This window comes from Phycodurus eques, chromosome 19 (assembly GCF_024500275.1).
Source record: "Phycodurus eques isolate BA_2022a chromosome 19, UOR_Pequ_1.1, whole genome shotgun sequence".
Taxonomy (NCBI): domain Eukaryota; kingdom Metazoa; phylum Chordata; class Actinopteri; order Syngnathiformes; family Syngnathidae; genus Phycodurus; species Phycodurus eques.
In genome coordinates, this window is record NC_084543.1 from 19,236,514 (window position 1) to 19,248,238 (window position 11,725).

The 11,725-nt window shown below is 42.7% G+C and overlaps 1 protein-coding gene across 1 annotated transcript in view; it reads right to left on the bottom strand.

Annotated features, from left to right (window-relative positions):
• The window catches only part of ccn6 (cellular communication network factor 6), a 29,710-nt gene extending 20,968 nt beyond the window's left edge, over positions 1–8,742 (bottom strand). The window contains exons 1-2 of the mRNA XM_061706327.1: positions 8,649–8,742; positions 4,183–4,468 (exon numbers count right to left, since the gene is read on the bottom strand). Coding sequence (XP_061562311.1) covers positions 4,183–4,468; positions 8,649–8,696 — 334 coding nt within the window. The 5' untranslated portion in view covers positions 8,697–8,742. The remainder of the gene's footprint in view (positions 1–4,182; positions 4,469–8,648) is intronic.
• Between the last annotated feature and the right edge of the window lie 2,983 nt (positions 8,743–11,725).

Here is an 11,725-nt window from a genome sequence, read left to right on the forward strand (position 1 = left end):
ATTAGGTGAATTAAGCAGTGATCAGACGAGCTCAGAGCTGCACGAGGTATAGCACGGTAAGCGTTATTTCGCGTATTATAGCAGTGATCTAAAATGTTATTTTCCCTGATAGGAAAATCGATGTGCTGCTTGTATTTGGGGAGTTCGTGGTTGAGTTTAGTTTTGTTAAAGTCACCAGGAATAATTAGGGGTGAGTCTGGGTGTTTCAATTTCATTTACATTCAGTTTAATTAAGTCCCTCTCCCGAATGAATCATTCTTCAGTTCTCCAGTACACCAGTACATTCAGTTCACTTAAGTCCCTCCCCGAATGAATCACTCTTCAGTTCTCCAGTACACCAGTACATTCAGTTCACTTAAGTCCCTCTCCCAAATAAATCACTCTTCAGTTCTCCAGTACACCAGTACATTCATTTCTATTAAGTCCCTCCCCCGCCTTCACGGCGCTGCTTGACACTGGCTGCTCATTGGTCATTGGCGGAAATGAGTGACAACGCTCTCAAATCGCAAATCACATGGCAGTACGTTTAATGAAGTCCCGCCCCCGCCTGCACGCTGGCTGTTCATTGGTCATTCGCCGAAGATTCAGAAGTAAGTGACAGAATGCTTCAGCAGTTCCATTTCCGCTCCCAGCTGACTCGCTTGCCTCACGGTGGCGGGCAGCGGCCTAGCTCAAAGAACGAACCATTTCATAAACTGATTTGAGTTAAATTCATTCACTAAAAAGATTCGTTCTTTTGCATCTTTTTCGTTTGCAAATGAAAAAACACTATGTTGACTCTGAGCCCCCCCGGATAAGCCCCTCCTTCTCATCCTTCTCATCTCTAAGGGAGAGCCCGGACACAATGCGGAGGAAACTCATTTTGGACGCTGTATCCACGATCTTTAGGTGACGATAGAAACGTACCGACTGGGAAAATTTATAGCTTTACCTTTCGGCTCAGCTCCTTCTTTACCACGACAGCCTGATATAGAGTCTGCATCACTGCGGACGCTGCAACTGTTCCGCTTGTTAATGTCCGACTCCATTTTTCCCTCACTCGTAAACTAGACCCTGAGATACTTAAACTCCTCCACTCGGGGCAGGATGTCTTCCTCAACCCGGAAAGTGCACTCCACCCTTTTCTGACTGAGGACCATGGTCTCAGATTTGGAAGTGCAGATTTTGACCCCAGCTGCTTCACACTCTGCTTGGGTAAAGTGAGAGCGGAAAGTCGCAGCTTGATGCAGCCATCAGAACCACATCATCTGTAAAAAGCAGAGACGTAATACTGATGTCGCCAAACTCGACCGCGTCAACACCTTGACTGCGCCTAGAAATTCAGTCCATGAAGGTAATGAACAGAATTGGCGACAAAGGGCAGTCTTGGCGGCATCCATCCCTCACTGGAAACATATTCAACTTACTGCTGACCAAACAGACCAAACTCTGACATCGGTCATACAGGGACCAAACAGCCTGTATCAGTGGATCGGGTACCCCATACTCCGAGAGCACCCTCCCCAGGACTACTCAAGGGACACAGTCGAATGCCTTCTCCAAGTCCACAAAACACTTGTACACTGGTTGGGCGAACTCCCATGAACCCTTCAGGACCCTGCCGAGGGTGAAGAGCTGGTCCACTGTTCCACAGCCAGGACAAAAACTTCACTGTTCCTCCTGAATCTGACATTCGACTTCCTGACGGATCCTCCTCTCCAGAACTCAAGAATAGACCTTACCAGGAAGGCTGATGATTATGATCTCCCTATAGTTGGAACACACCCTCCGGTCCCCCTTCCTAATAAGGTGGACCACCACCCCAGTCTGCCAATCCAGAGGCATTGTCCCCGTTGTCCATACGATGTTGCAAAGAGCTTATCAACCAGGACAGCCTTACAACATCCATAGCCTTCAGGAACTCCAGGAGGACCTCATCCACCCCTGGGGCCTTGCCACCGAGGAGATCTTTAACCACCTCGGTCGGTTGCCTCAACAATGGAGGCGCGGAACATGGTCCACTCGAACTCAATGTCCTCCACCTCCCCTGGGGCATGGGCGAATTTCTGCCAGAGGTGGGAGTTGCACACACACACACACACACATATATATATATATATATATATATATATATATATATATATATATATATATATATATATATATATATATATACACATATACAGTATATAATACAGTATATAATACAGTGGAACCTCGATTAATGGACTAATAGGGGCAGGAGGTTAAGACCGACTGTCTGTTATATTGATCCCATATTAATGTACAGTCCAAAAGTATTTTTTTTTTTTTTGTGGCCTAAAAGACCCACTACAGTACAACGTTATTGTAAATAACCTTGAAAATGTTTGAAAAGTTTTACATTTTATCAAAACGTATGTCATGATCTGTGCCCTGCAATTCATCTTTTGGAGCTGGGTTAGGGTTAGGTTACCCCTAACCCTCACGTTCCCACTTCCTGCACGTTACTCGTTCAGACAGACCACGATCATACCTTGGATACACAAACTCTGAGCCACTACTACAACCCCAATTCCAATGAAGTTGGGACGTTGTGTTAAACATAAATAAAAAAAGAATACAATGATTTGCAAATCATGTTCAACTTATATTTAATTGAAGACACTACAAAGACAAGATACTTAATGTTGAAACTGATAAACGTTATTGTTTTTAGCAAATAACATTAACTTAGAATTTTATAGGTGCAACACGTTCCAAAAAATCTGGGACAGGTCGCAAAAAAGACTGAGAAAGTTGAGGAATGCTCATCAAACACCTGTTTGGAACATCCCACAGGTGAACAGGCTAATTGGGAACAGGTGGGTGCCATGATTGGGTATAAAAGGAGCTTCACTGAATTGCTCAGTCATTCACAAGCAAAGATGGGGCGAGGTTCAAAAGAACCATACGGACTGTTATGGACGCAAAGTTCAAAAGCCAGTATCTGTGATGGTATGGGGCTGTGTTAGTGCCAAAAGCATGGGTAACTGACACATCTGTGAAGGCACCATTAATGCTGAAAGGTACATACAGGATTTTGAGAAACATATGCTGCCACCCAAGCAACGTCTTTTTCATGGACGCCCCTGCTTATTTCAGCAAGACAATGCCAAACCACATCCTGCACGTGTTACAACAGCGTGGCTTCGTAGTAAAAGAGTGCGGGTACGAGACTGGCCTGCCTGCAGTCCAGACCTGTCTCCTGTTGAAAATGTGTGGCGCAATATGAAGCGTAAAATACGACAACTGAGACCCCGGACTGTTGAACAGCTGAAGCTGTACATCAAGCAAGAATGGGAAAGAATTCCACCTACAAAGCTTTAACAATTTGTGTCCTCAGTTCCCAAACGTTTATTGAATGTTGTTAAAAGAAAAGGTGATGTAACACACTTGTAAACATGACCCTGTCCTAGCTTTTTTGGAACGTGTTGGAGCCCTATTCTCAGTTCATGATTATTTGCTAAAAACAAGAAAGTTTATCAGTTTGAACATGAAATTTGTAGTGTCTTCAATTAAATATAGTTTGAACATGATTTGCAAATCATTGTATTTTCTTTTTTTTAATGTTTTACACAATGTCCCAACTACATTGGAATTAGGGTTGTAAATAAACCATTCTCATCTACTCCCTCCGCTCCAGTCTGCTTTTGGGTCCAGTCCAATTAGAAACATTTACCTATCGTGACAACTTTTACTGAGAGGGCTGGCACTGAATGAGTTAACCATGTTGGTGTGCTTGGTCATGGTCACAATCCGTTGTTGTTGCCGTGTGATACTGGCCGTGCAGATAGTTAAAAATATATGTATATATTTATTTTATGGAGCGGGAGACGGGGCACACCCCCCCCCCCCCCCCCCCTGTTAATTACTGATATACAAGTGTGTCCTTACTCCATGTCTTATGGTACTAAATGTCCTGTTGATCTTCATGTGATGTGATGTGATGATATCACCTTGCTCAAGCATAGAACTGAGCGGTGTTGATTTTAATGCACAACAAATATACTGGTTTGAGGCTAAAAAGAGAATCACACTGTTCTACTTATTCTCCACCATGCAAGGACGAGTTGGGAAGAAGGATGGTTCCTGGTCCATGAGATAGATATACTAACATGAACATCTACAACTACATCTTATGTGTACAATATACAATATGTTATTAATGCAAATGATACTCACAGGCACATACTCCAATTTCATATCTTGGATGGTCAGCTGAGAAGTCACAGTACATTCCCTTGTGAATATCACAGATGTCCCTTTCGTTGCAGGGATCCCCAATTTGCTGAGCACAACTCTTGCAGCAGCCACACCCATCCAGCACAGAACTCACTCCTGGTGTACACTGAGGTATTTGCCCACACTTGCAGGGCCATTGACAGAACTGCTGCCTCTTAGCCATAACGTGGTCACTTCCATGACGATGAACCAGATGCTGCCCATTGACCAGAACCCTCCAAAAACACTAAATAAAAAGGCAAAATAAATTCCACAATTAATTTCAGGATGCCCACATATTGATATACTGTAGAGTTTGTACACTGAAAAAAATAAACCTGAGCCTTTGTAATAGTATCATAGTCTAAACATGTGATGTCAACAATAACAATAATTTGGAGTTTTATATGGACATCATTTTAGAGTTAATTTTCCTTTGTTCAACAATGTGTGACGTGGATTTTCTCCTTAACACAAGTTATTTACATAATCACAGAGACTCATAAATATTAAAAATTTGAAGCTTGCTGTATTTACTCACCTTTAAAGTGAAAGGGGTCACAGATTGTCACCGCAATGCACAGTGGGATTTTTAATGTTACTTATCTCAACATGTCTTTATGTGCACAGTCCTATACCTTTGGCTTTTCTCAGTGCACCTGATTTATTTCAACAGAGTGACTATTTTTGTTCTGATAATGCACCCAGAAGAGTTCTATTTCATCCCTTCTTGACCACCAGTGATGCTGCCTGTAAGCACTAGATATCTCCACTTGTGTAAGCATGCGTTGAGCACTATAACGTCATTTGTCACCCTTGCATCACCTCTCCAGTGGGTATATCTTTAATACATCTGTTGTCAGCAGGCTTTCGGTTCTTCATTCTTCTCATGATCGCATAAAGAGTACAAGGAAAACAAGTACAAGTGGCGAATCTTTCAGCCCTGTCCACTCTCTTCCCTGAGAGGGAAGTGTAATGTCAGTAACAGTAATGTGTAATGTCAGTCATGAAATGTGAAGTTCGGAATGTTTTCTCGCGAAGGAACATCATATAGTATGGCAAAATGAAAATGATTTCAACAATGTTTAATGTCCCAGGTCTGGAGATGCTACACACCAAGTTTAAGTCAATTGGATGAAAGCTGTAAATGTGGGGGGGGGAATGGTCTAAAAATGTCCAGAATTGGATTTTAAAAAATGAATAGCTCACTTGCTGTGCTTTTAGGAAATGGCTTCTGCTGACTTTTTTTGGACGTCTTGGGGGGCTACATGTGCCTCCCAATTGTCAAAGCTTTTTATAACTTTTCCTCCTAACCTAACCCCCTCGGGTTCTGGTCGGCAGGTCATTCCTCCCAATCTTGCCCCTCCAGGTCTCACTCCACTTACTCACTCCAAAAAGGGCAGGTAATCTGAACTGCTGTTTGGTACAATGGCACAAACAACAGTCAGGACCCGTCCCCCCACCTGAAGGCGGAGGGAAGCCTCCCTCTGCTTGTCCATCAGGGTAAATCCCAATTTAGAGGCACTGAGTCGAGGGGGCAATAAGTATGCCCACACCTGCTCGGCGCCTCTCATCGTGGACAACTCCAGAGTGAAAGAGTCCAACCCCTCTCAAGAGGACTGGTGCTCCTCATCTGAACGAAGAATTATTCCGCAAACCCGTTCACGGTCTCGGATCCTTCTGAAGAGTGGTTGCTCTCAACCACTTGCAGCAAATCCTCATCAGAGGGTGGTCCTAAAAACCACGAAAAGCTAACTTGCTAACCTTAAGCGATTTTCTAAATACTTCTGTAAATGTACTTATGTCTGTATGTATAAATGTACACTAACAAACAGTGGGTACGTAAAGTATTCAGACCCCCTTACATTTTTCACTCTGTTATATTGCAGCCATTTGGTAAAATCATTAAAATAAATTTTTTCCTCATTAATGTACACACAGCACCCCATATTGACAGAAAAAAATTGAATTGTTGAAAATTTTGCAGATTTATTAAAAAGGAAAAACTGAAATATCACACAGCCAAAAGTATTCAGACCCTTTGCTCAGTATTTAGTAGAAGCACACTTTTGAGTTAATCCAGCCATGAGTCTTTTTGGAAATTATCCAGCAAGTTTTTCACACCTGGATTTGGGGATCCTCTGCCATTCTTCCTTGCAGATCCTCTCCAGTTCTGTCAGGTTGGATGGTGAACGTTGGTGGACAGCCATTTTCAGGTCTTTCCAGAGATTGTTCAATTGGGTTTAAGTCAGGGCTGTGGCTGGGCCATTCAAGAACAGTCACTGAATTGTTCTGAAGCCACTCCTTCGTTATTTTAGCTGTGTGCTTAGGGTCATTGTCTTATTGGGAGGTGAAACTTCGGGCCAGTCTGAGGTGCTGAGCAGAGGTCCTGAGCCCTCTGGAGAAGATTTTCGTCCAGGATATCCCTGTACTTGGCCGCATTCATCTTTCCTTCGATTGCAACCAGTCGTCCTGTCCCTGCAGCTGAAAAACACCCCTGCCACCATCATGCTTCACTGTTGGGACTGTATTAGACAGGGGATGAGCAGTGCCTGGTTTTCTCCACACATAGCGCTTAGAATTAAGGCCAAAACATTCTATCTTGGTCTCATTAGACCAGAGAATCTTATTTCTCACTATCTTTGAGTCCTTCAGGTCTTTTTTAGCAAACTCCATGCAGGCTTTCATGTGTCTTGCACTGAGGAGAGGCTTCCGTTGGGTCACTTTACAATAAAGCCCCGACTGGTGGAGGGCTGCAGTGATGGTTGACTTTCTAGAACTTCTCCCATCTCCCGACTGCATCTCTGGAGATCAGCCACGGTGATGTTTGGGTTCTTCTTTACCTCTCTCACCACGGCTCTTCTCCCCAATTGCTCAGTTAGGCCAGGTGGCCAGCTCTAGGAAGGGTTCCGGTCGTCCGAAACGTCTTCCATTTAAGGATTATGGAGGCCACTTTGTTCTAAGGAACCTTAAGTCCCACAGAAATTTTTTGTAACCTTGGGCAGATCTGTGCCTTGCCACATTTCTGTCTCTGAGCTCTTCAGGCAGTTCCTTTCACCTATATTCTCATTTGCTCTGACATGCACTGTGAGCTGTAAAGTATTATATAAACAGGCGTGGCTTTCCTCATCAAGTCCAATCAGTATAATCAAACACAGCTGGACTCCAATGAAGGTGTAGAACCATCTCAAGGATGATCAGAAGAAACAGATAGCAACAGACTTAAATATGAGTGTCACAGCACAGGGTCTGAAAACTTATGGCTGTGTGGTATTTCAGTTTTTCTTTATAAATAAATCTGCAAAAATTTCAACAATTCAGTTTTTTCCTGTCAATATGGGGTGCTGTTTGAACATAAATGAGGGGGAAAAATGAATTTAAATTATTTTAGAAAATGGCTGCAATTTAAAAAAGAGTGCAAATTTTAAGGGGTCTCAAAACTTTTGTTACTCACTGTAAATGTGCATTGTAAAGAGAAATGTTTTTGCTTTCCAGTTGAAGCTTGAAGATTTTCTGCCTTCTGGAATTATATCCAAACAGTTCGAACTTGTTTTCATTGGGAGGTAACAATATGTGTTGTGGTCTGATGAAACCAGATATTTACTTTTTGGCCATAATTACAAGTTATGTCTGATGGCAACAAAACTCAAAAAGAACACCATCACTACTGTGAACCATGGTGGTGTCAGCATTATACATCTGGGGTTGTTTTTATTCAGCTGGAGCTGTGGCCTTAGATAAGGTGGCGGTAATTATGAACGGTTCAAAATTATAGTTAATGTTAGCTGAAAACCTGGCTTCTGCTTGAAAGATTTTTAAAAATGTCAGGAAAAGACTACTACAATTTATTTGGGGTTAGTCAGAGGCATTTGAACTGGTTGCAGGTCTGTGCTGATTCTCATTTAACATAAGTTTGAATGAGATTGATTAATTTGAAATAAAGCCACTTCCCAGTTGTACGAGGGTGGACAAATTATTTATACTATTTATTGTTACTTCCCCTCTTAAAAAGAAATTAAATCGTTTTGGAATGAGGCTGTAACATCAAAATATGGGAATAGTGAAGCACCATGAATGAATGTAAATTTTAACCCAAAAAAAAGAGAACTCACTGTGGGCTATTTGATGACTAGAAAAGCATTCAACAATCAAAATGTTAGCATTCAGCTGAATAAGCTTTTTATAAGCAGATGTGCATTAACTTTTTCAAATGCAGAAGTGAGGTCAGCACACAAGACCCTGGAATAAGCGTTGGGGTCTTTGATATGCTTAGTTATTTATGCTTGGTACACACAAAGATATTTAAAATTGTTAAACTGTCAGTATTGTGACTGAAGAAAATAGTGACCAGACAACAATTTTTATTTTGCCACTATGCTATTTTATGTCTTTTATTGTGTTATAATAAAAGTCAAAATACGTCTTACCTGTTGAGTAAGGATGAGCAATAGCACGCGGCAGTGAGGAGCCAGCATGTCTTTGGTTCAAGTTAGTTTTGGGAATACAAGGAATGATGGAAAGGAGAAGTAGGACGAAGCATTTGTGAGACTTGAGTGAGGAATGGTGTGCAAAACTTTGAGGTGGGAAGGAGGAGACAAAGCATCTCTCTGTCTGCTCTTCCAGCATGTTTCTCTGCCTTCTCTGACCAGAGGGGAACTATTCATGTTTGAAAATGCTGGAATGCTCAATGCCCTGCCTACTTGTTTACTCTACAAACCTTACTTCAGTGGGTAACCATGGTTGCATAGGTTAGTTCCATAAAGTAAATAAAGTCAGAGTCATCCAATCACAGCTTTTATACAATATTTGTTTGAAATAAACTTTAATGTCCATCTTTTTGTGTTCCTTGAATCCAGGTCCTTTATAAGTGGTTGTGTCCAAATAGTAAATTTTCTGTTAGGGTTAGTTAGGGGTTAGGCGAGGGGAACCGAGCCCTCCCTCTCCTGGACACAGGGATGTAATCCCCCTTCCATGATCGGGAGGGAGGTGCACGGTCCTTCCACCAAAGCTCCCCTCTGTCCTCCTGTTCCCGTTCCTGGTGACGCGCCTATTTGGCGTTGTCGTCCACAGAAGACTTGGGTCCACTGTTCATTTCACATTTTTGTGTTTTTAATTTATGTGTATATTTATATTTTATTCAGTAATATTTATGTATTTATTAATTGTAATGGTTTCGCCTTTGCCATACAAATAAGAATGTTTTTTTCAATTGTGCTATTTATTAGGTTAGATCTGTATTGATAAAGTATATATATATATATATATATATATATATATATATATATATTAATAAACCCCAAAAAAGTTAAAAAAAAAACTCAAAAAATGGCCAAATCTGAAATAGGCTGTGACTTGCGGTCCAATTCTGTGTGCCTAGACAATGTTTCGGCTCCTTGAGCCTTCCTCAGGTGTAATGGCACACAGTCACAGCACAGCAGGTTCGCGATGTTCGCACTCCGGTGAACCAACTCGAACTGAGCCAAACTGAGTGCACATCCTTATATAACCTCTGCTGTCATTGTATTTACTTTTCTTTTTACACCACTAACATTTAGTGTTTCAATGTAGAAATTAACCCCATAATGGCCAAATGTTTTGTAATGTCCATATAAATCAATGTATATCCAACAGAATGATGTCCTAACTTGACATACCATTGTTTTTTTATAACACTTGATATATCATCCTTTCTTGTTTTCACTCATCCCCAGGATCCGCGAGGCCACCAAGACCCACAAGCTGGTGGAGCAGGAGCTGGCACACGCTGTCAATGCCAGTGCCACGGTGCTGACCGAGGCCAAGCTGTCCAGCCCTGAGGTAGGGACACCAGGTGTAGGCAGATGGGTCCAGACGGGACTACAGATGGCCCGTTGGACCCACTCAATGCACATTTGTACGTGAGATGTGCGGGGATGCTGTTACGTGTCATCCCCAAACCATCCCAGAGTGCATCAATGCGAAGTACCCGTGATACAGCATTTAAAGTGCGGTGTGTTGTGTGAATTTCATACCATTTTTGTACCATATTCTGATGTACGCGAATAAAGTGAGTGTCGGGCTCGACTAATGTTACAGGACTACTTTACTGTCGTCCAGAGAACATGTGGCCTGATATGTCATGGATTTAAAAAGAAAAGTGCGCCACAACTCTGCTATTGATGTAGCACTAACCCCAAATGTTTGACTTTATTTCCCAAAAATACATGTTTTGTAGGTTTTGGATAAATCACTCAAACCAGTGTTGTTAATTTGCAGTTTTGGAGTCGCAGCTCAGCCGTGGAAATTGTCAACAGCAGCAAAGTTCTCCAGGCAGAGACAGCCATGCTTCTGGATGGAAAACATCTGGTAACCTCTCTCGCCACTAGCTGCTGCCACTTTTTGGCCATCTGATCTCTCACGCACCCTTCTTCTTATCCTCCACAGTCCGAGTTGCCTGAGGAAGGGGGGCTCCGCTTAACCCTGAACAGCCTGAGTGCTGAGCTCTACAAGCTGGATGACATCCATTGGATCTGTCCACTAATCAGAATCAGAATCAGAATCATCTTTATTTGCCAAGTATGTCCAAAACACACAAGGAATTTGTCTCCGGTAGTTGGAGCCGCTCTAGTACCACAAACAGTCAATTTACAGAACAGTTTGGGGACATAAAGACATTGACAAAAAACAATTGTGCAAAAAGATGCAGAGTCCTCTAGCACTTAGAGCAGTTCGAACGACTAATATTGCAATCGTCCGGTGCAATGACCATTGTGCAAAGGGCGCTGAGACTTCAAGGAGTGTATGCGGTTTAAAGTGACGAGTAGTGCGATCATCTGGGACAATGTTGGTTGTGCAAATGTTACAGATACTCCTCAATCAGTGTGCAAATGGAGCAGATGCTACTCTGGCATGAGTGGCCAGTATATGCAAATACTGCAGCATGGCGAGACAACTACAGTGAGTGCACGAGTAATACATAATTGGCCCCACAGAAATGTGACAACGAACTCAAGTCAAAAAATTACCAGCTTATTGTAATGGAATTATAGGTTAGGTGTTTAAGAAGTTGATCGCAAGAGGGAAGAAGCTGTTGGAATGTCTACTAGTTCTAGTTTGCGTTGATCGGTAGCGCCTACCTGAGGGAAGGAGCTGGAAGAGCTGGTGACCGGGGTGCAGACGGTCCGAGAGGATTTTGCACGCCCTTGTCTTGGTTCTGGCAGCGTGCAAGTCCTCAATGGTGGGTAGGGGGGTACCGACAATCCTTGCAGCAGTTTTGATTGTCCGTTGCAGTCGGAGTTTGTCCTTTTTTGTAACAGCACCAAACCAGACTGTGATGGAAGAACACAGGACCGATTCGATGACCGCTGTGTAGAACTGTCTCAGCAGCTCCGGTGGCAGGCCGTGCTTTCTCAGAAGCCGCAGGAAGTACATCCTCTGCTGGGCCTTTTTGAGGACGGAGTTGATGTTGTTCGCCCACTTCAGGTCCTGAGAGATTGTAATTCCCAGGAACTTGAAGGTCTCGACG